At 40.2% G+C, this 21,145-nt stretch overlaps 1 protein-coding gene across 5 annotated transcripts in view; it reads left to right on the plus strand.

Moving 5' to 3' along the window:
• HIVEP1 (HIVEP zinc finger 1) overlaps positions 1 to 21,145 on the plus strand; it is a 137,272-nt gene that overhangs the window by 106,849 nt on the left and 9,278 nt on the right. For 4 of the 5 annotated variants that reach the window (XM_055570595.1, XM_055570596.1, XM_055570597.1 and 1 more), the window contains exons 5-7: positions 2,137 to 2,270; positions 2,983 to 3,158; positions 7,701 to 7,802. In XM_055570595.1, coding sequence (XP_055426570.1) covers positions 2,137 to 2,270; positions 2,983 to 3,158; positions 7,701 to 7,802 — 412 coding nt within the window. The remainder of the gene's footprint in view (positions 1 to 2,136; positions 2,271 to 2,982; positions 3,159 to 7,700; positions 7,803 to 21,145) is intronic. The other variant, XM_055570599.1, reaches the window with a different exon arrangement.

Genomic DNA, 21,145 nt, shown 5'->3' on the forward strand with positions numbered 1-21,145 from the left:
AAAATGAGACTTGAGCATGAGAATTTAAACAGAGCTTCATGTATCTATGTTCCTGAAGCACCTATGAAAACTAGCTCTCCTTCAGTGCTGAGTGCTTGGTAGAAATGCCTTGGGAAGGGCACACCCAGATTTGGAGCTGGGAAAAGAGTTCCAGGTGGAAGGTGTAGAGATCCTTCAGTGCATAGATGCAGTTAATGAGGTCGCCCAGGAAGAGTGTGAAGAAGAGAGAGGGGCTTGGGACGGATCCCAAGATCCCTACTATTTAAAGGGTTGAATGAATGAAGAAAGTCTCCATTGGAACTGAAAGAGAATTTCAAAAGGAGGGGAACTAGGAGAAGGTGGTATCACACAGGGCGAGGAAGAAGATATTTCAAGGAGAACTGTTCGAGCCAAGAGGTCGGACAAAGGAGACTAGCATGGTATCAGGACTGAACAGCCTGATATCCCTGAGGCTTGAGCTATATGGACTGGTGACCATGGGGGGCTGGCTACTGGCTTGAGGGTTGCTGCTGCTGCTAAGTCGCTTCAGTCGTGTCCGACTCTCTGTGACCCCATACACGGCAGCCCACCAGGCTCAGGCTTGAAGGTTGACTCACACCCAAGTGTGGATGTCTTTATAATTCAAAATGGAAAAGAATAGACAGGTGCTAAAAGAAACGAGGTGTCAACACCATATAATGGACAGAGTAGTTAAGCATATAGACTAAGAAAATAGTATAGCTTTTGGCATGTTGCTCATTGGTGAACAGAAATGAGATCTGATGGCAAGAATGTGAGCAAAAGATAAGGGAGAATTTGGTATTGAGAAGAAGGTAAGCAATAGGATTGCTGCTGTTAAAGGTACAAAGTCAAGGAAAGGTGTGCGTATATAGATTCCAGATTGCAGGGAGACCGGATGTGTTTGCCAGAAAAGGAGGAGACAGTTGCATTTGTACTTGCCAGGGTCCGTGCCATTACCTCTTCACACCACCTTTTTGAGACAGGCCAGCTGCTCTTCTTTCCCCTGGCTTTGTAAGGATGGGGCCTTCCCAGCAGAGTTCTTGGTGAGGCCACGCTGGCCCTCTGTTCATGGTACACACCCCCTCTCATCACTTAACTATGTTACTCTGTAACTATGTTACTATGTCCTCGCAGTACAATAGCTGTCTACTTGGTGGTGTGATTCTTAGAGGAAGATTGTCCGGGAGGCTGGAATCAAGAGGCCCTTGATCAGAAAAGTTGGGCCTTATTTTGGATTTGGCCAGAGGACTGGAGTTGGTGCCCTTGCTGTTAACACTTGACCTTCGACAAGGGTCCCTCCTCACTGGGACGTGATCCACCTGTGCTGCCCGCCTCCCGGGGCCTTTGAGGGCAGAGTGGACCGGGGAGTGAGATAAGTGGCTGGGAATAGTGCAGCTGTATAAAATCATGAGATGGTGTCGCAGCGTTTCGGCAGGGAAAGCCACACTGTTCATTATCCTGGCGTTCAGTGCCTTTTTTCTAGAGACTTAAGTAGTATGAGGCCAAGACCTAACTTTTGACCTGAGATGTATAACTCACAGTCACCAGTATTCAGGAACTTTGCAGAGGACAGAGAGAAGAAATCTAACCGTGGTTTAAAATGATGGGGAAGAGGAGGCTAAAATATTGGGAAACAGGGCTACTGCTTTAACTTCACCGTACATTGACACTGGCGGGGAGTTATTCGTCTTTTTCGGGGTGTGAGACATTATGCCATAAGGGGTAGCTAGCTCTTTTCCATCTTTAAAGAGTAAACTCTTTAACAAGTATGCTTAGGCTGTAATATGAGTGATTGGTTAGCTCTAAGAACAGTATTTAGTTTATTTTTTAAATTCGTATTAAGTTCATTGAATACCAGGGTGGGAGGTTTCAGAGTCTTTATTTGGGGGTGTCACTGGAATGTGGTGGAATTTTAAAGTCCAGTAAGATTTATCAGTTCATCGTGATTCCGACAGATAGAGGAGGAGAGAAAGCAATGACCTTTAAAGCTGTTATGTCCTTGTAACGCCTTCCACTAAGCTAACCTTATGCACTGTACTCTGCCGTGTTTTAATTTCCAAGTGAAACATCAGCGTGTTTGTGTTTTCAGCTTTATTAAATTAGTGTCTCTCTCTTTTTTTTTTTTTTCCCTTTCAGAGAGCATTAGGTAATCAAAAGTCCACAGTAGTTGAATTCAGCAATAAAGATGCCTCTGAAATTAACAGTGAGCAAGATAAAGAAAATTCCTTAATCAAAAGTGAACCAAGAAGAATTAAAATATTTGATGGAGGGCAAGTACAAATTTTACTTCTTAAATGTACATTTAAACTTACTTTTTAAATGTACATTTGCTTTCATGTGAATGAAGACTTACTAGTGCCAATTTTATAAAAATGTTGCAGAGTTTCTCAGCTTATTAACAGAATCTTCATGGCAAAATATATGTTAGGTATTATGTTAAATAACTCCATTTTGATCAAGAAAATGATAACTATTTAGGAAACATTGTAGGTTCTAGGAGGCAGCTGAACACTAAATTTTCAGAGTGAACCCTGGGTTTCACATTGATTCATAATAAGGAATGGCCTGGAAAAAAATCTGCTAAGAGAGATGAATTAATTGCCTATTTGATATCTTTTGTGAATTTGGTTGTGAAAAAAATCATAAGAGCCAATTGTAGTTAAAATGAAGCTCAGAAATATTTCAGTACTGATAGTTGTAACTGAATTTAACAATAACGAAATGTTTAGACAAGTGACTTAGAGGAACTATTTTAAAATTAAACATGGTATTGAATAAAGCTTGAATTGAATTAGCTATTAGAATATTGTGTTGCTTTGAAAAGCTGGAATATTCTGTTACTTGTACGTGCATAACATTTATATTGATTGAGTGTAAATATTGTGCCTTGTCTTTATTTTTTAGGTTGAATTTTAATCATTAGTATTTTCTCCAAGACATAGTATCCAGTTGCTTTATCCATTTTTTTTTTCTTTAAATTAGATATAAATCAAATGAAGAGTATGTATATGTCCGAGGCAGGGGAAGAGGAAAGTACATTTGTGAAGAATGCGGAATCCGCTGTAAGAAACCTAGCATGTTAAAGAAACACATACGAACCCACACAGATGTCCGCCCCTACCACTGCACTTACTGTAACTTCTCCTTTAAGACGAAAGGTATGAGACGACACTGCTTCCTAGTCCTTTATTATATGCATTAAGTCAGTAGAGCCAAGACCCAGCTTTGCGTATTATCTGACCAACGATGCAGTAGTTTAAATAAACTAATATACATTATACCTTGTTAGCATCATGTTTTTATTTCTTTCTATATTTCTAGACCTCAGATTTTAATTACATACTTTTAGAATATATGTAATAAATATGACCTTCGAAAAGGAGCAAGTGCCCTTTTTCTTTTACTCCTCAAATTACAGTTGTATAGCGTGATGACCAGTACATTTTCAAAATTACTTATTTTGGGGCCAAAGAAGAAAAAGAAATTTTTGTGATCACAAGTAAATGCATTTCAGTGCTAAAAGATTAAAGACAAAAATTAATAAGTACAGTAAAATTATACTGATTACATTCATATTTTATTATCTAATTTTAGTCATGCATAGCCATTTCTTTTTTTTCCGTGAAACATTTATTTTACCCAAATTCTTTGGAATTTCAGTTTCAAAGTTTTCTTTTATACTGTTTAATTATTATAGAACTCAGAACTAGGAGTTAAAGTTACATTTAGTACCATTTCTGTACTCTTGATATGTTTTTATTTAAATTGTAAGGCTTTATTATAGTTAAGGTAATTTTACCTTCTGTAAATTTCCTGTCACATATAATGAGTGCACTATTGTAAAATGTTTGCTTCCTCCATTAGGTTCCTTGTTTATGGATTATTGTATAAAAATTAGTTGCTTGAGGCTTCAATTTCATATACCACCCTTTACAAAATAAGACTCTCTCAAATACAAGGCAGTGTGATCATAAAATTATTTGTCTGAAAGGACAAAATCTATGAAAAATATTTAATCAGTAACTTTTTCACAGAACGACTTTATTTTTATCCCTTTTAGTTAACATTTGCTTTTTTCTTACTATATTGGTTGACTTTGAGGTTTTTGTTTTAAAGATTGATCAGTTCTTCAGCAAAGTTCATTACCTTTTTTGGCTACTGTTTATTGGCATTTAAGGAGAGTTATAGTGTATAGTAGCTTCTAATTAGCTCTCCTTAAATGCCAGTAATACCTGAAACAGGAGTGATGGGGAAAAACAAAACCGTGATCCAGATAGTCTTGAATATTTCTAAAGTTTCAAGAAATCATGAGTTGGGAGCAACCATGATTCTGTCTTTCTTGATGTATAGAGGAGTTCCTTCTAGAAATGGAGAGTGCATTTCAGGATAATTTTCCTGATCTTGTGGGAAGGCTTTGATAGGATTAAGTGGTTTGATCTTTTAACCCAATTCATGGCTTTTACACTGGTTTTGATCCTAATGATTATGAAATGCCCGTCTGTTAAATAATTTCCAATGTGAGACCAGGAGATCAGCAATAGCCCAGTATTTACAAATAAAAGATGACCAGGTACAAAGTGATGTTACCAGATAAAAGAGGATCAAGGTATAATGTGAAATGGGTGTTTCTCGGTAGAAGGAGGGAAAGGAATCAGGGTATTTTAAAGGTATATTTATAAGGGCAAGAAAGGAAGGAAAATGTAGATGTGGAAAACCAAATGGAACCACAGAGATTTCTTGGCAAAGAAAAATTTCATGAATCATCAAGTATTAATCCTAATGAAATAGCTCAGACCAGCATCATGTAGAATTTAAGGTAAATGTCTATTAAGTGGTGGACGGGGCATTGTGATCCGTGAAGAGTGAGCAGTGCATGTTAGCAGTCTTCCTGTCTTGTCATTTCTCAAACATGCCACACATGTGAGTTTACGTTAAACTTTCTGTTTTGTCAGATTCTTCATTGGAATTACGTGATAAATACTTATTTAAAGAAAGCTACCCAAGCTAAGGAGAGTGGTGAAGAAAATGTCAGAAATTCACTATTTCCCTATTCTCCTCAGGGCAGTTCTCTTTTCTGTGGTCAGCTTCCTTGTAGAAGTCTACCTTTTGTGAATGTATGTGGAACAGATTCCAGAGTACCTTTTAAAGGCAGCTAAATAATAAAAGTCTTGTTTTTTGATGAGACTGTAGATTTTGCCCTACTCTGATTGATTTGGTTTTCCCAAGCAGTTCACCTCTACTTCTTACTGGATGTCTGATTATTAACAGAAAGTAATAGTGATGTGACGGCATGCCCTATAAATAGGAGTATGCAAAGATAGCATTGCTCTGTCCTCCTAGACTTTGACGCTTCTGATGGTCATGCTTGTAAATCTGTGCTTCATCATTTGTCCTCTCAGTTTATTTTATGAATGCATCTTCAAACCAGTTTTAATTGATTTGTCTTCATTATTCTACTTTAAAGGTCAGTCAGCAGAAAATACACATTGAGCTTGCATCTCTGCAGGATTTAGGCCCATATATAAAACAGAAAGTTGGGCTCTCTCTATATATAGCTATAGGAACCCAGAAACAAAAGCTTCCTGCTTTCCAGAGGATTTAGATTAATGTTTATTAAATCTGTTGAAAAATGTATTGTGTTAAATTAATGCACCAAGTTTAAAGCATTGCTAGGGGATATTTGCATTTTAATATGCATGTTCTGCATATGAAATGCAAATTGCTTTATTTTAAATTATTTACAAAGTTGGTTAATAATAAGTAATAGCTCAAGTTATGAGAAAATATGCTTATTAAAAACTTTATATTCCCAAACTTGCCTCCTTACAATTATACATCTATCTCTTAGAAAACAAATGACCTCTATGACTATCTAAGGAACAAAAGCATTTTGAAAGAACTATTAGTGGACCTTGTAATTTGGTTTGTAATATTGACATCATACTAGAAAGTGTTTTGACTTGTAAATGGAAATTTCAGCCACAATAAGATGGGAAAACTAGTCATAACTTTTAATATGAAAATTTTGAAGCATACAGAAAAGTAGATATTTGTATAATGAGCACCAGTATACCCATCATCTTTTAATAGTTGTTAACATGTTGCCAAATTTGCTTCATGCTTTATTTTAAAATAAATGTCAGACATGGCAAGTCATTTAAGCTGGACATTATCTCTAGAACCACAGAGGTCAGGGTTTGCTGGATCTTAGTATCTAGTCCGGGCCCCCTCTTTCACTTGAACCTGTTAAGCCCCAAGCTCTGGGATGTTGTACATACCAACTAGTGCAAGAATTGGCCTAAACAGGTGTGACCAGATCTACCGGCTCAGTGAATTTTTAGTGGAATTGAAGTTCTATAAATATTGCAGTTTCACTGGTCTTCTAGCTACCGCAAGATTTGGCTCCAAGTCTGGACCAGTGATTCAGACATGTTTAGCTCTTCTAAAGGTTTATTCTCAAATACTAATATGCCCCTGCTCACCAAACCCAGCATTTAGATTTTGTTTCTTTTCAAAAGAGGTGATTTTCCCTTCTTGGCAATTTTGGGTGTCTGTGGCATTATCCACTCAAGCTGCTTGTCATCCTCTAGAGAATCTGAGTTCTCTCCCTGTATTAATGATCACTTTGGGCCAGCATGCCCAGTGGTTCCCAGTGTAACCCAGTGATGCTTACAGGGGTCAATATACCAGCTGTCAGAGGAAATACCCCTTTAGGGTTACTGTTAGGAGACTTTTAGTCAGAAGGGTGAAGTGAAATTAATGCAGAAAATTCTTTCTCTTGTTCCAAACACACAGAAATACTATTTGTAATACAACAACTAACTATAGTTTTGAATAGATAGCCAAGCTTGAAATTTAGAAAGATAGATTCTCAGATAACAAAAATAAAAAAGAAACTCCAAACTAGCACGGTGAACAGATATGGGGAAAAAAAGTCCATAAGGGCATCAAGCCAGATATATGCCCACAGACCTGGGGATTCATAGTGGTCCTAGAATGGAGTCTAAGGCCTCTGAAAGAAGCCTGGCTCACCTGTCCAGTGTCTTTGGATCCTGTAGGGGAAAAGCTCTCTGCTGAAAAACAAATCCCTATACCTATGCCATGCCAAAAAGATCCCCAGATTCATCCAGAATTACTGGAATGAAGCTTTTCAAGTCTCAGGCAGAAGCACCTGGAAAATTGACATATAGAGATGTCTACAGCCCAGGGTACTTACAACTTCATGCAGAACCATCTTGCTCAAGATAAGTTTACAATAAAAGCTAAGAAGTGTACAAGGAAATAAAATACTATGAGGGAAAGCCAGCAAACACAGCGTGGGGAGAATTCAGAAACCACAGGTCACAGTGCAATCTGAAAGGGACTTTTAAGTGTGTATAAAATGTTCTGTGAAATAAATAAGGACTGGAGAATAGAAACCATAAGGCAATGGGAGACATTATCAAAGTAGAGGAGATTATTACTTAATAATAATTAAGTAATAATCTGAATAATAAATCTCTCTTCTTTATTATTACTTAATAACAGGGTTATTACAACATACAGATGCCAGTATTTTCTTTTGAACAAATTTTAGTCATTGGAATTGTGTAACCACAGTCTGTACTTTCACTTGAAATAGGAATGGAATTTGCCAGTATTGACAAATGCAATAGCAAAATAATACTATGTAAGCTTAGTAAACATTCTTTTCCCTTAAGGAAATCTGACAAAACACATGAAGTCCAAGACACATAGCAAGAAATGTGTGGATTTAGGCGTCTCAGTAGGTTTAATAGATGAACAAGATACAGAAGAATCAGGTAAGGCTTTATTCCATATTTTTCATAAATGCTATTTACAGTGTACTCTTTTTTTTTTTTTTTGCATCCATACTCTTCTTTCCATTCCCACTGACTTTGCTCAGTTCCTATTTTCATTGCCTCTTATTTATCCTATGTGATAGACTCCTGATCAGTTTCCCATCTTTACTTTGTCTTCCTTCCTTTAACATCTATCCCTGCTGACGTTAAGTTAATCTTCCTGCAGCATGTGTCTGATCATACTATCCCTCCGCTCCGAGTCTTCCATCGGTTTCCATTTGCCTACCAAGAACAGTATGAGCCACTTGACCTCCAAGTAATTCCTCACAATCCTTTCTAGTCTGACGCCCGCCCGCCCGCTTCTCCACCTGTATCCCTCATCTCTCTCTCTCTGTCTTCACTTGCCCCACCGCTTGAGTCTCCTGCTTCCGTGATGCTGATCCGGCTCTCTGCCTGTACCGCTCTCCCTGAAGGCCCCGCCCCCGGTCCCCACAGAAACGCGGCTCCCCGTCTGCACCCGGTGGAAATCTTATTTTCCTCCAAGATCCAGCTCAAATCCACCGCTGTCACGAAGCCTTCTCTGATTTTTCCCCTTGCCACAGCACTTGTGGAAAGCAGTTGTTCCCTTTTCTCGACACCTGCAATATCCTAGAGTTTGCTCCGTGCAAGTAATGAACCCCTTTCTGCCATGCTTTTATTATGATTTACACGCTTCCTTGCTCACCTCCTCACTGAGATTCTCAAGCATGTCAGGAGTAGAATTCATGCCTGGGTAATACTCGAGGCCACCCACAGTCCTCAGCGCGGCGCCTTGCTCAGGGCAGCTGCTCTGGAAATATTTGTGGCATAAAGTATTGGTTTGCTTCCCCGGATTGTTTATTATCTTGAAAAGGTTAACTGGTTGTTTTCTTAACAATGTTAGCTCAACAACTAGAAGTATTTATTTCTAACCAGCTTTGAGGAGAAATAAACCTGTTCATCTGTTCTGACTAATCAGACAGTAGAATTTTATTCTTGTAAGGCTTTTTGTTTCAACCCAAGAATTTAGCAACAAAAGAGATACGTTGTTGTTTTTTTAAGTTTCCTATTGCTTTTTTGAAAAATACCCTAAATTAAACATTTACCTGCTTGCTATGTTTTAGTTAGTATGTACTAGTTTGATGTAGAAAAAATTTCCAAAGAGAAAATGGTGAAGACATCTTTGAAAACATAGGTAAAAAAAGCAAATGCTTTTCTTTCCACCTGACAACAATTAACACACTAGATGAACCAGCCTGAATTTGTTTCTAAATATTCAAGAGAAGTGACTCATGTCGTAAGTGCTGCAGTTGATATGATTTAGTATTTTAAGCTTAAGGAAAAGATTGCCTTAAATTTTAATTACTGGCAATAAATGGATGTGTTGTTAAAAGAAGGAAAAGATAATTATAACAAACTTAGGACAAAAAGGAGGTTCTTAGTGTTTTATAGACACTTTGATACTCTGATGCATATTGGGAATGGCAATATCAGGATTTAAAAGTAATATGTCCAATTAACATATGAGTAACTTTTTTGTCCTAGGAACAGAAGTATTAAAACTGATTTTCGAATGGCTAGGAATTGAATTCTGTGTTGGTGTGTTTGTTTAAAGACACACATTTAATACAATTAATATACCTATAGTTTACTTCTAATATAAATCGTCTGTTTGATTTATTTTCTGCTCTTTGTAATCCTGCGGTAAATTAACTACCATAAGTATTTAAGTGAAAAAAAGCTCTCCTCATTATTTATTTGCTTTATTGCTGTTCCACAGAGCAATTCAGAATTAAAAAGCTAGGAAAAAATCAGTAAGGGTTTCAGTGAGTATATTTATCACCTACAGACTAGAAAAAGCTCAAAGTAAGGGCTGTAACATGAAACACTAATTTCTGAAAAAGGTATAAATGTTAAAAGCATTATTATTATAATATTTACTCTTAAGTGTTTTTTACCTTTTCAAGAAGATGAGTCTTACAAAATTAAGTAAATGTCTGTAGAAATCTACTGAATTGTCAAGGGAAGCTTGTGTTTCTATCCCAGATTTCCATAGGCGAATTAAGTGCAGTCTTCATGAATTATCAGCATCATTCCGACTGGCTGACTGATGATGATCTTACGTCATCTCCCATTCATGTTTGTCATTTCTCACCCCATTCCAGAAACACTGGAACCAGGTTTTAGGTTACGACTCAAACTTAATGGCCCTAATTCCCAATTTCAGTTGAGACCCTCTGATAAAGCTCTAGGTAGCTTTACCTGTTTTTCTGTGTGTATGTGTGTGTGTGTTTTAATTACTGTATTTATTGGTAATACTCTCAGGTTTTTTTCATGGTTTTTATTGAATAGTAAATTACAGCACTTCGATAGATTTTGCCAACTGCTATTTTATACCAGAGACCTCATGTTTCTTTATAAAATGCCAACAAAACATATTCCTTCACTTTTGCTTTATTATAGGCCTGCAGTGAAGGCAATAAATGGTCAGTATTTATTGTTTGAAACAAATGGTCTTGCTTTCCCTTTATTGTCTTTTGTTCTTCTAAAAAATATTTTGTTTTTTTTTTAATACAGTTGACATTACAAAGAGTTTTATTATATGCACTCATGTATTCACACCAGAGTTGGTGATTATATTTTCTTTCATTTGCTTTAAGTCTTTCTCTTAAATTCAGTGTATTTGGGGTGGGCGGGGGGGTGGAGAGCAAGCTAAATAAAGATCACACATTAGGTGCAATGTCCCTTACTTACCCTTGCATGTCACCCTCCCCAGAGGCAAACAGTAACCACACTTAGGGATTTTCTTTCAGTTCATTTACCATACATGTGCATATCCAAACATAACACCTGGGTTTTAAGTTTGTATTCCAAATTTGCATAGACACTGTCACCTTATATGTAGATACCTAGAAAATTAATTTTGCTTTATAATTTTAAATTGTTCTGTAGAACAGTTTGTATTTCTGCACATCCTTAACTGTACCGGATAACTGTATGAATTTTAATTTGGGACCAATTTGATGGATGACGTCTTGCTGCTTTATTTATGTGTTCTTGATTACTATCCTAAGGTTGGATCTTACAGTTCTTTGGGACGTAGTTTCATGCTGTTAAACTGATGGCAGTGAGAGGTGGGATCTTGCGGAGCAATTCTTCAGATGTCTGTGTTTTTAGAGAGGGAAGCCTGGAAGCCCGCAATATGATGCCGCATGTCTGCAGGGCAGACTTGTTTTCTAGTCCAACACCAGCCTAGAACATAGTAGGTATTCTTTTTCACTCTCCTTTGCTCATTCCTCCTCATCTTCTGTCTCTATACATGGTGCCCAGGGCCGTGATTTCTAAGCTATCATCTTTTCTGTCTATGCCGCTCCTCCGGTAGTCTCATCCAGTCTTCTGACTTTTTAAATGCCATCTGTATGCTGATGATTCCGTATTTACTCCAGACCTGCACGTCCATCTGCCTGCTCACCACCTCCTCTTGGACGTTCTAATGGAACATCTAGAACCTGATGTGCCCCAAACTCCTGGTTGACCCCTTTCCTCTCAAGACGCATGTTTCCCTGTGGTTCCCCCCCCCATCCTTTCAGCTGTTGCACTGAAATCTTGAAGTCTTGTCTGATGTCCTTTGCCTCCAATCCATCAGTAAAACCGTCGCCTCCTCCTTCAAAATGCATTCAGAAAAGCGCTTTGGGCCACCTGTGGCACCCAGCTCTGGTCAAAGCCACCATCCTGTCTTCTAAGTTGCTTGCAGTAGCCCCTGATGGTCTCCGGAGTTCAACCCCTGTCTCTTCACAGGCTGCTTCCGACACAGCAGCCAAAGTGGCTTTTTAAAATGATGTCGTTACTTTGCTTAAAACCCTCCATCAGCCTCCTGGCTTGTTCAGAGCTGTGGTCTGTGCCCCCCGAGAGCTCTCTGCCCCCCACCCCCACTTCCTCACCGGGTGCTGGAAGGCATGCCATCATCTCTCAGCGCCCTGCTCAGATGTCACCTCATCAGGGAGGCCTTCCTGCACCGCCCGAGAAGAAACCCCTGGCCCTCTCACCACCAGCCTTACTCACACCCCCGACCTGCTTATTTTTCTGTTTGGAATTTAACCACCACGAGGAATGTGAGTATTATCTGTTCCTTTCAACTAGAAAGTAGAACAGAAGGACAGGCATCTCCTCATGCTTGCCTCTCTGTGACTTGCTGGGACTGTTACCAGCAAGTCATAGATGGTAAATAGTTGTAGACTGAATGAATGACTGGGAGATGTGACCTTTTTCTGTCGGGAAATAACTCAATATTGTTTTTTTTCGAATATTTATTCATCTTCCATTAAATTCCTTCACTGAGATGAAATGGTAGCTGTAATACAATATTTAACGCCTTTACTTATGAATAGCATTTACATGATTTAACCATTTGACACAGGTATTATCAAAGAAATGATGGCCATTCATTTGTTTCTTGGTTATTTATGGGTTATTAGAGCAGAAGACTAGTGGATATTTTAAGCTACCCTGACCATTCCATTTCTTCATCCTCAGTAATGATCTGCCCAAACTGATAAGTATCTGTGGCCATTTTTCAGTGGTTCCAGAGAAGAGTTTATTCTCTTTCTGGTGGATTCCTTTTATGGATTTAGCGCTGCGGCCGCTGCCCAGTATGTGCAGAGTCACTGCCCTCGGGAGCTCCTCGCCTGTGGCTGTGATGCTGAAATGTTGAGTGAGCCCAGCCTGGCCAGGGTCCACTCCCCAAAGCTGGGATCTGGGGAGGACAGGGATACCTGGTCGGGAACAGAGAGATGACTGGGGGTATCCCAGGAGAAAGGAAAGGAAGGGAATATAGAAAAAAGTATATTTATCCATATGTCACTTTGTTCAAAAAAGTATTGATGAGAGGGGGTAGGGTAAAGGATTCTGGACTCAGGGAGTTGTTAGGCAAAACCCCGGAGGTTGGGAGAGGGGTGGAGGGCGTTAAGAGTGTAAATGCAGATGAGAAGAGAGCACTGGGCAAGCTGTGGGGGTCGGGGTCCTGCTGTACAGGAGAATTTCAGCATGGGCCTTTAAGAAAGTCGGAGGGGTTTGGGGTGTTTTTTTTTTTTTAATCATCTAAAATAATTTAAAGTCACTGCTGTTTTAGTCCCATATATATATATGAAAAAGCTGGCTTAAAACCCAACATTCAAAAAACTAAGATCATGGCATCCAGTCCCATCACTTCATGGCAAATAGACGGGGAAACAATGGAAACAGTGACAGACTTTATTTTCTTGGGCTCCAAAATCACTGCAGATGGTGACTTCAGCCATGAAATTGAAAGAAACTTGCTCCTTGGAAGAAAAGTTATGACCAACCTAAACAGCATATTAAAAAGCAGAGACATTGCTTTGCTGACAAAGGTCCATATCGTCAAAGCTATGGTTTTTCCAGTAGTCATGTATGGATGTGAGAGTTGAACCATAAAGAAGGCTGAGCGTCAAAGAATTGATGCTTTTGAACTGTGCTGGAGAAGACTCTTGAGAGTCCCTTCGACTGCAAGGAGATCCAACCAGTCCATCCTAAAGGAGATCAACCCTGAGTACTCACTGGAAGGACTGATGCTGAAACTGAAGCTCCAGTACTTTCGCCACCTGATGCAAAGAGCTGACTCATTAGAAAAGACCCTGATGCTGGGAAGGATTGAAGGCAGGAGGAGAAGGGGACAACAGAGGATGAGATGGTTGGATAGGATCCCTGACTCAATGCATGTGAATTTGAGCAAGCTCCGGGAGTTGGTGAAGGACAGGGAGGCCTGGCATACTGCATCCCATGGGCTTGTAAAGAGTCAGACACAACTGAGCGACTGAACAACTATATATCTGACTTTTGCTTCCTAGGTGGCTCAAAGGTAAAGAATCCACCTGCCAATGCAGGAGACATGGGTTCAGTCCCTGGGTTGGGAAGATCGGGAGGAGAAAATTACCCAGTATTCATGCCTGGAAAATCCCATGGACAGAGGGCTATAGTCCAGGGGATCACAAAGAGTCAGACACAACTGAGCAACTATGCACACACCCATACACATCTGACTTTTAATCTGGATTGTTTTCTCAAATATTCTTGAAACAAGGAAGCACAAATAGTAGAGTTTTTAATCCATGCCCCCTTGGAATTTTCATTGCCAAGCTTTTGTTTGTTTTTTCTTTCTGCCCCTGCTGTTTTATTTTGTAGTGGGAATTTAGACAGTAATGACTGAAAGACACATGATTTCTGTAAGTGGGTAGTCCCATTTGGCAACCACAGTAATAATACCATAGAGCAAAAATCTTTTTCTGGAAGGGTGTTTTTACACACAGAGTACCTGAAGGTGTCAGCATCCCTCCTCCTCCACCAGGTGGAGTTTACAGGTTTGGGTGGATCGTTAGTAACTTTGCCCTCATGCATCCAGTTTTGTTTGTATAAATGTATAATGACTCACTCAGAAGTCTTGCTGTTCATTTAGTAAATCAGGGAGCTTTATTTCTCTTGGTGTTCATTTCTGCTCTGACTCAGCAGCACCACAGGGTAGATTTCCCTGCAGAATAGACCATCTAAAAACCGAGGACTTGATTTGTTCCTGCCTTCATATTTCTGCGTGTGTTTGAAAGCTCACCCTTAATCAATTCCATAAGGATGTTGTAAGGAAGAGTGGTGTACGTTATGAAGTGTTTCATTTCAGGATCAATTTTATTTTCCAAGAAAAAATATAAACTATCAGCCATACTAATGTAGCAGAAGTAGCGGCTGACTTAAAATAGGAGTGAGAATAGCATTTTCAGCTCTCCCAGTTTTAATCTAATTGAAATGTACATCTGCTGGTGGGAAGCTCAGGTCCAGAAGCTGCTCAGGGCAGAGTGGTCTCAAGTGCTGGCTTCTCTCCCCTGCTGCTTCCTTGCCTCCCATGGGAGTATCCCAGGTCCCTCATCACGCCAGGAAACCCCTCCTTCTCAGGAGCAGGCTCACGGCCGCTGTTCCTTTTGAGACTTCAGCCGCCATCACCAGATTCCTGCCTGACCGTGTATTCCTTGTTTTCCGGAAAACAAGTGGTGAAATTGCCCTTGTGTAATGTAGGGTCTTTCCACATATTAGCTTGCTGTCTCTTTCCCTTTAACCATGAACAGTCTTAACTAGTTTTGATAGCCACCTGCATATTTCACATGGGCAGCAGGGAAGTGCTGTCAAAAGTGGGGTCCTAGAACACTTTAGGAAGGACTGTTAGCCTCAGCACACTTGATGAAAGTCACGTAAGCCTTAACAGCCACTGCTAACAGGAGATGTGAGAATTTGCTCCAGATATTTAAGCCTTGATTAATCTCAGACATCTGGGAAATGGGTATAAACTTTTTAAAGGGAAAAACCCACAAGGATGTTATTTGGGAGAACCTGATTCTAAATGCCAGAGTTTGCTGCATAGCAACCAGAAACCTAAGGATTGTGTTTTTAGGTTTATTGAAAAAATTGGGGGAGGGGCAGGGGGCGCTTGGCCATTTAATTGATCTTTTCTGTAGCATACATAATCATCAAGAAATATCATCTCTGAGCTTTCACTTATTCAACAAAATTAAAGGCTCTCTAAAGGCCAGTGTTGCTACAGAGTATCCCACCATAATATTTATTTGAAAAATCATAACCGTTTGATAATGTCTTGGTCAGCTTCTGGTTTTCCTGGGAAGATTCCAAGCCTTTTTATTCCATGTTCATATTTAATTATTCCTTTATATTTGCCTTGTTTGTTTTCATCAGAGATTTACTCTAGATTTATTTCTACTTACCTACAGTATTTCTTCTCCTGATATCATCTCCAACCTTTTTCTTTTTTTATGGAATGTCCTAAACCTGTTTTCTTGTCTACCAACTCCTAACCCCACGTATCACGCACCAGCGTAGTGTGTGTGTTTCCTGGTTGATGGAGCACTTACTGTAGGTCCCTGTGGAGGTGCTGTGATGAAGGACCAAATGCTCCTGAGCTGTTGACTCTTCACTCCCCTTAGCAACATGGGCTGTATGGCTGCCCATCTTATCCTTCAGCAGATAAATTCTTGTTCTCACTTTTCAAATGGACTGAATTTAGAGATGTTGGGAAGCATTTATTCTGAATTAAGCAGAGGGGACTGTAATCTTACCTAAGGCAACCATTAAATATTGGATATGTGCTGCCTCAAGTTTCCATTTAGTTTAAACCTAGCACCTCAAGCTATAATTATAGTAGGTGCTTATGAAAAGTCCTACCCTCCAGCCAGCTGTGCGCCTCCCTGGAATCTTGCCAGGCAAAATTATGTAGTCTCAGGAATTCTGTCCCTGTGTTCTTGGGATCTTAGTAAATAGTTCTTTTGTATTCACCTTTTGTGTCAGAAAATCACACCGCTGGCTATTTGCTTTTTATGCCCTGATCCAAAGAATGTTTTCATCAACAGACTGCTGGGCTTCAGTGCTGGAATGCTGATATGTGCCCTTCACTGCCACGCTGGGAGAACCATTCAGAGTGGCAGAGTGCAAGTGGAAACACTGTTCTTGTTGGTGATGAAGTTCTTAGGATGGTGTGTGTAAGAAGATGCGGTTAGATCACAGGACTTAAACCCTGTATCACATTTACCCTGAAAATTAATTTAGTGAAGAACCAAATGAAGTTCTTTCAAAACGAAATTACCTGCAGGATATGTTTTTGTCACTGGGATGTTTGCAGAAGATATTTTTACTCCTTTTAAGAAAAACTTTCACACACAATATGAAACCATGGTAGGTCTTGGAGTCTATAGTTAAAATAAAGAAGCGCTCCTGTCAGTAGTGAGCAACACAGACAGGACTGCCTTTTGGTTTACTTCCTAAAGTTAGCAAACGTTAAACTCTAGCCCATTATATAGTTAAGATGAAAACATAGTTTAACAAAAACCCATTATTGCAGTAGTCGCATGCTTTGGGAAACTTTTCCCCCACGTTGCCCTTGTTTGGATTTCAGAGAAATTATGAGAAAAAAAAGAAAAATTGCAACAACAGAACATTGATGGAGGAGTTGCCACTGACCTCCCAGGGGAGCCAGTCTGAGGGAGGCCCCAGACTCAGCCAGCAGGGGTCGCTGTTGGGCAGCGATGAGAGGGCAAGCCTGCAGGGCATCTAACTGAATGAAATGGGATTTGGAAATACATCCATCTTCAGGGAAACGGTTTGATGAGTTAATTTTGAAAAACACTATGGCTGCACTGCTTACCTTCCTTTTCCCTCATAAATTTAAATTTACAGAAAATAAAATTCACATTACAAATATGTAGAATTGTACTGAGTACTGGAAATTTTTCTTTATAATGAGTTGAGAGTGTGTCCAGGAGGAGGCAAATTAAATAGAACTTTTAGAAGCCATTTATCTATGAACTTATTAAGTAAGTATGGCTTCTTTACTTCTGTTCTTGGGTCCCTGGGAGTTGCAGAGGGGTGGCCGACAGCTTTCGCCCCACTGGAGTTCCAAATAGGAAAAGGAGTGTGTCAAGGCTGTATATTGTCACCCTGCTTATTTAACTTATATGCAAAGTACATCATGAGAAACACTGGGCTGGAAGAAGCACAAGCTGGAATCGAGATTGCCGGGAGAAATATCAGTAACCTCAGATATGCAGATGACACCACCCTTATGGCAGAAAGTGAAGAGGAACTAAAGAGCCTCTTGATGAAAGCGAAAGAGGAGAGTGAAAGAGTTGGCTGAAAGCTCAACATTCAGAAAACTAAGATCATGGCATCTGGTCCCATGACTTCATGGGAAATAGATGGGCAAACAGTGGAAACAGTGTCAGACTTTATTTTGGGGGGGCTCCAAAATCACTGTAGATGGTGATTGCAGCCAGGAAATTAAAAGACGCTTACTCCTTGGAAGAAAAGTTATGACCAAGCTAGATAGCATATTCAAAAGCAGAGACATTACTTTGCCAACAAAGGTCCATCTAGTCAAGGCTGTGGTTTTTCCAGTAGTCATGTATGGATGTGAGAGTTGGACTGTGAAGAAAGCTGAGCACCAAAGAATTGATGCTTTTGAACTGTGGTGTTGGAGAAGACTCTTGAGAGTCCCTTGGACTGCAAGGAGATCCAACCAGTCCATTCTGAAGGAGATCAGCCCTGGGATTTCTTTGGAAGGAATGATGCTGAAGCTGAAACTCCAGTACTTTGGCCACCTCATGCGAAGAGCTGACACATTGGAAAAGACTGATGCTGGGAGGGATTGGGGGCAGGAGGAGAAGGGGACGACAGAGGATGAGATGGCTGGATGGCATCACTGACTCGATGGACGTGAGTTTGAGTGAACTCCAGGAGTTGGTGATGGACAGGGAGGCCTGGCGTGCTGCCATTCATGGGGTCGCAAAGAGTCAGACACGATTGAGCGACTGCACTGAACTGAACTGAACACTCCCTGTAGCTCGATGGTAAAGAGTCTGCCTGCAATACAGGAGACCAGGGTTCGAACCCTGGGGTCAAGAAGATCCCCTGGAGAAGGGAATGGCTACCCACTCCAGTTTTCTTGCCTGCAGAATTCCATGGTCAGAGGAGCCTGGCAGGCCACAGCCCATGGAGTCGCAGAGTCAGACATGACAGGAACTAACACTACTACGACATTGTACATACCAAGGAAGGAAGAGGTGTCAGAGTGCATCTTATTGGAATAATGATGTGGCCCTTAAATTCTGGCTTCCCGCTGTATTTAAGTCATTTGACTTCCTTGCATGAGATGAGTTTGGTGTCTGGTCTGCCACAAGTGGCTGTCAGGTTTAAACATGACAGTCCAGTAAAATATTGGCAAGCTGCTTCTGTAAAAGACCTGATAATAAATATTTTAGGCTTTATGGGCCACACAGTCTCTGTCATGATGATGAAACTCAGTGAGTGTGCACAAAAGTTGCCATAGACAGTATGTCAACAATGAGCCTGGCTGTGTTCCCATAAAACTTTATGTAAAAGAAAAGGGGGAGCCACGTGGGGCTTGGCAGGCCCTGATATATACTAGGAAGTCAGTGTCATGTGCCATCGTAGTTACTGAGCTCAGCAACAGCCTGAAGCAAAATGCACAGTGCCACAAAGTCAGAAATGGTAGCTTCCGGGGTAGTTAGCACATCTGTGTCCTTGACCTTGCTGACTTGTGGTCGTGGGCAGGTCACTTTCCCGGTCTTCTATCAGCACAGGCTCTGAGTGGATAGGAATAGTCTTCTCTGGAGGCTATATTTACAGCACAGTAATATGAAAGGGCTTTTTTTTTTTTTTAAAGCACAAATGCAGGGGGCAGAGGTCTGGGCTTTGTTTTGGCGCTCTGGGTATTTAAAAGGATGCCTTTGTCTCAGGCTTCTTTAAGGTATCTGTTGTATCTTCTTTCCTCCACTCTGGAGTATCCACCCTGTTTAACAAGTATGGAATGACCCGAAACTCACTTTCAAGTTTCCAAACTTTGACAGTGGTCTTCCCCCTTCAGAAGCTTCATGACCCAGTGCACACAGGGAGATAAACACTATTCAGTCCTTATCTTGGGACAGAAAACTTCAGTAAGGAACCCCAGCTCTTCTGAAGTTCTCTGTGGGCTGCAGGCACGTGGCTGTGTCCAGGGAGAAGGCCAAGTCTAGAGAAAAAATTAGGCGTTTTCCCACCCCTAATACTGCGAACCTTGATCCTGAAGTGTGTCATCTGGGCAAAGACAGATTAAAATGGAGCCAAGTAGTTTTACCTCCTTCCCCATTAAAACGCATATGGTTTTCTTTATATACTCTTTCATGTAAATTGCATACACTGAAATTTAATATCTATATGTACAATTAAAAATTTTAAAGATTTATAGTATAACTGATTCTTAAACTTCCTTATTCACTATAAAATACAGCATATTTGTTGTGATATTTCAAAGGTTATCAGTTTGCTTTCTCCTTCGGGCTTGTATTTTACACGTTCTACTCTTTGTAATAAAATAATTACTTGAAGCTTTTAATGTCTGTGTAAACATTCAACTCCCTCATGCATATTTAGAAGCTAGGTTATTGACTATAATTCATTGATGACCTTCTTGCAGATCATTCTCTGGTTGGGTTTTTATAATACGACATTGGAACGTGGAGTATTTAGCACAGACTCAGGAGCCACATCGGCCTGGGTTTGAATCTTGGTTCTGACACTTCTGAGCTGTGGGCTCCACCCTGTAAAATAATTCAGTGCTTTTTAAATTTTTTTAAATCATTGAGAAAAAAAATCATGTCCTTAATTAGTTTTTGTTTTATCTGTGATCAGATAGCAGTGCTTGGTGTGTAGAGTCTACCCGGGTTCTCCTGGAGTCTCGCTGACTAGAACCAGAGTAGAGAGAACTGCAATATGGGTACAAGATTTAAGAGTGTGTGTATGTTGGGGGGGTGGGGCGGGGACAGGGGCGTTAGGGTGTATTTTGGAGAAATTTCCTGAGCTTTTAAATTAAACAAGAGACATGTTGGAATTTATCTCAATTAATAGTTTCCTATGAAACAATAGGAGGAGAGAAAAAAAAATGCATGTCAGAAAGAGAAATCTGAATGAGCATAATAAGGACAACAGGGAGATGGGGGTTGTGTACGCTTTTCTGAATGAGACAGGATCTTGGTGTCAATAGAGTAAAATGAAGATCCTGGAGCGTTGGCAAATAGATTGATGTCATTTTTTTTGTTCGTTTTTTTTAAGATTATTTTGGTCTCATAGAAAAGTTGAAAAGCTAGTAGAGCGTATACTCTTTATCCGGCCTCCCCTATCCGAGCATCTTACATGACCATATGACACTCGTCGATACTAAGAACCCAACCCCAGCTCAGGACTGCCAGCTGGAGAGCAGGACTTGCTGGTTTTCCCTCTGATGGCCTTTCCCGTCCCAGGCTGTCCTTCAGGAGCCCACATCGCATCCGGCAGTCATGGCTCCCCAAGCCTTCCCTGTCTCTCATGACCTCGACATTGATAAAGAGTTCTTGTCAGTTATTCCATAGAATTTTCTCAACCTGAGGTTTTCTGATACATGCTCGTGCTGGATTGAGGTTATGCTTTCTTGGGGAGGCGCCATAGGGTGACTGTGACTTTCTTGGGGCATCATATCAGGTACCTTATGTCACTGCGTTTCATGGGTCACGTGAGCCTCCATTCCTTGGCCAAGGTGATGTCTGCCAGGACTCCCTACTGTAAACTTAACTCTTGTTCCCTTTATGCATATTAAATATGGGTGGAGATACCTTAAAACTATGTAGATATTCTGTTTATGCATTGATGGACCTTGCCTGTGGTATTACTGTGGTATTCTAATTCATTAATCAGAGTTTTTCTGCACCGAAAAGTTACCATTTCTCCAT

Source organism: Bubalus kerabau, chromosome 3, assembly GCF_029407905.1.
Source record: "Bubalus kerabau isolate K-KA32 ecotype Philippines breed swamp buffalo chromosome 3, PCC_UOA_SB_1v2, whole genome shotgun sequence".
Lineage (NCBI taxonomy): Eukaryota > Metazoa > Chordata > Mammalia > Artiodactyla > Bovidae > Bubalus > Bubalus kerabau.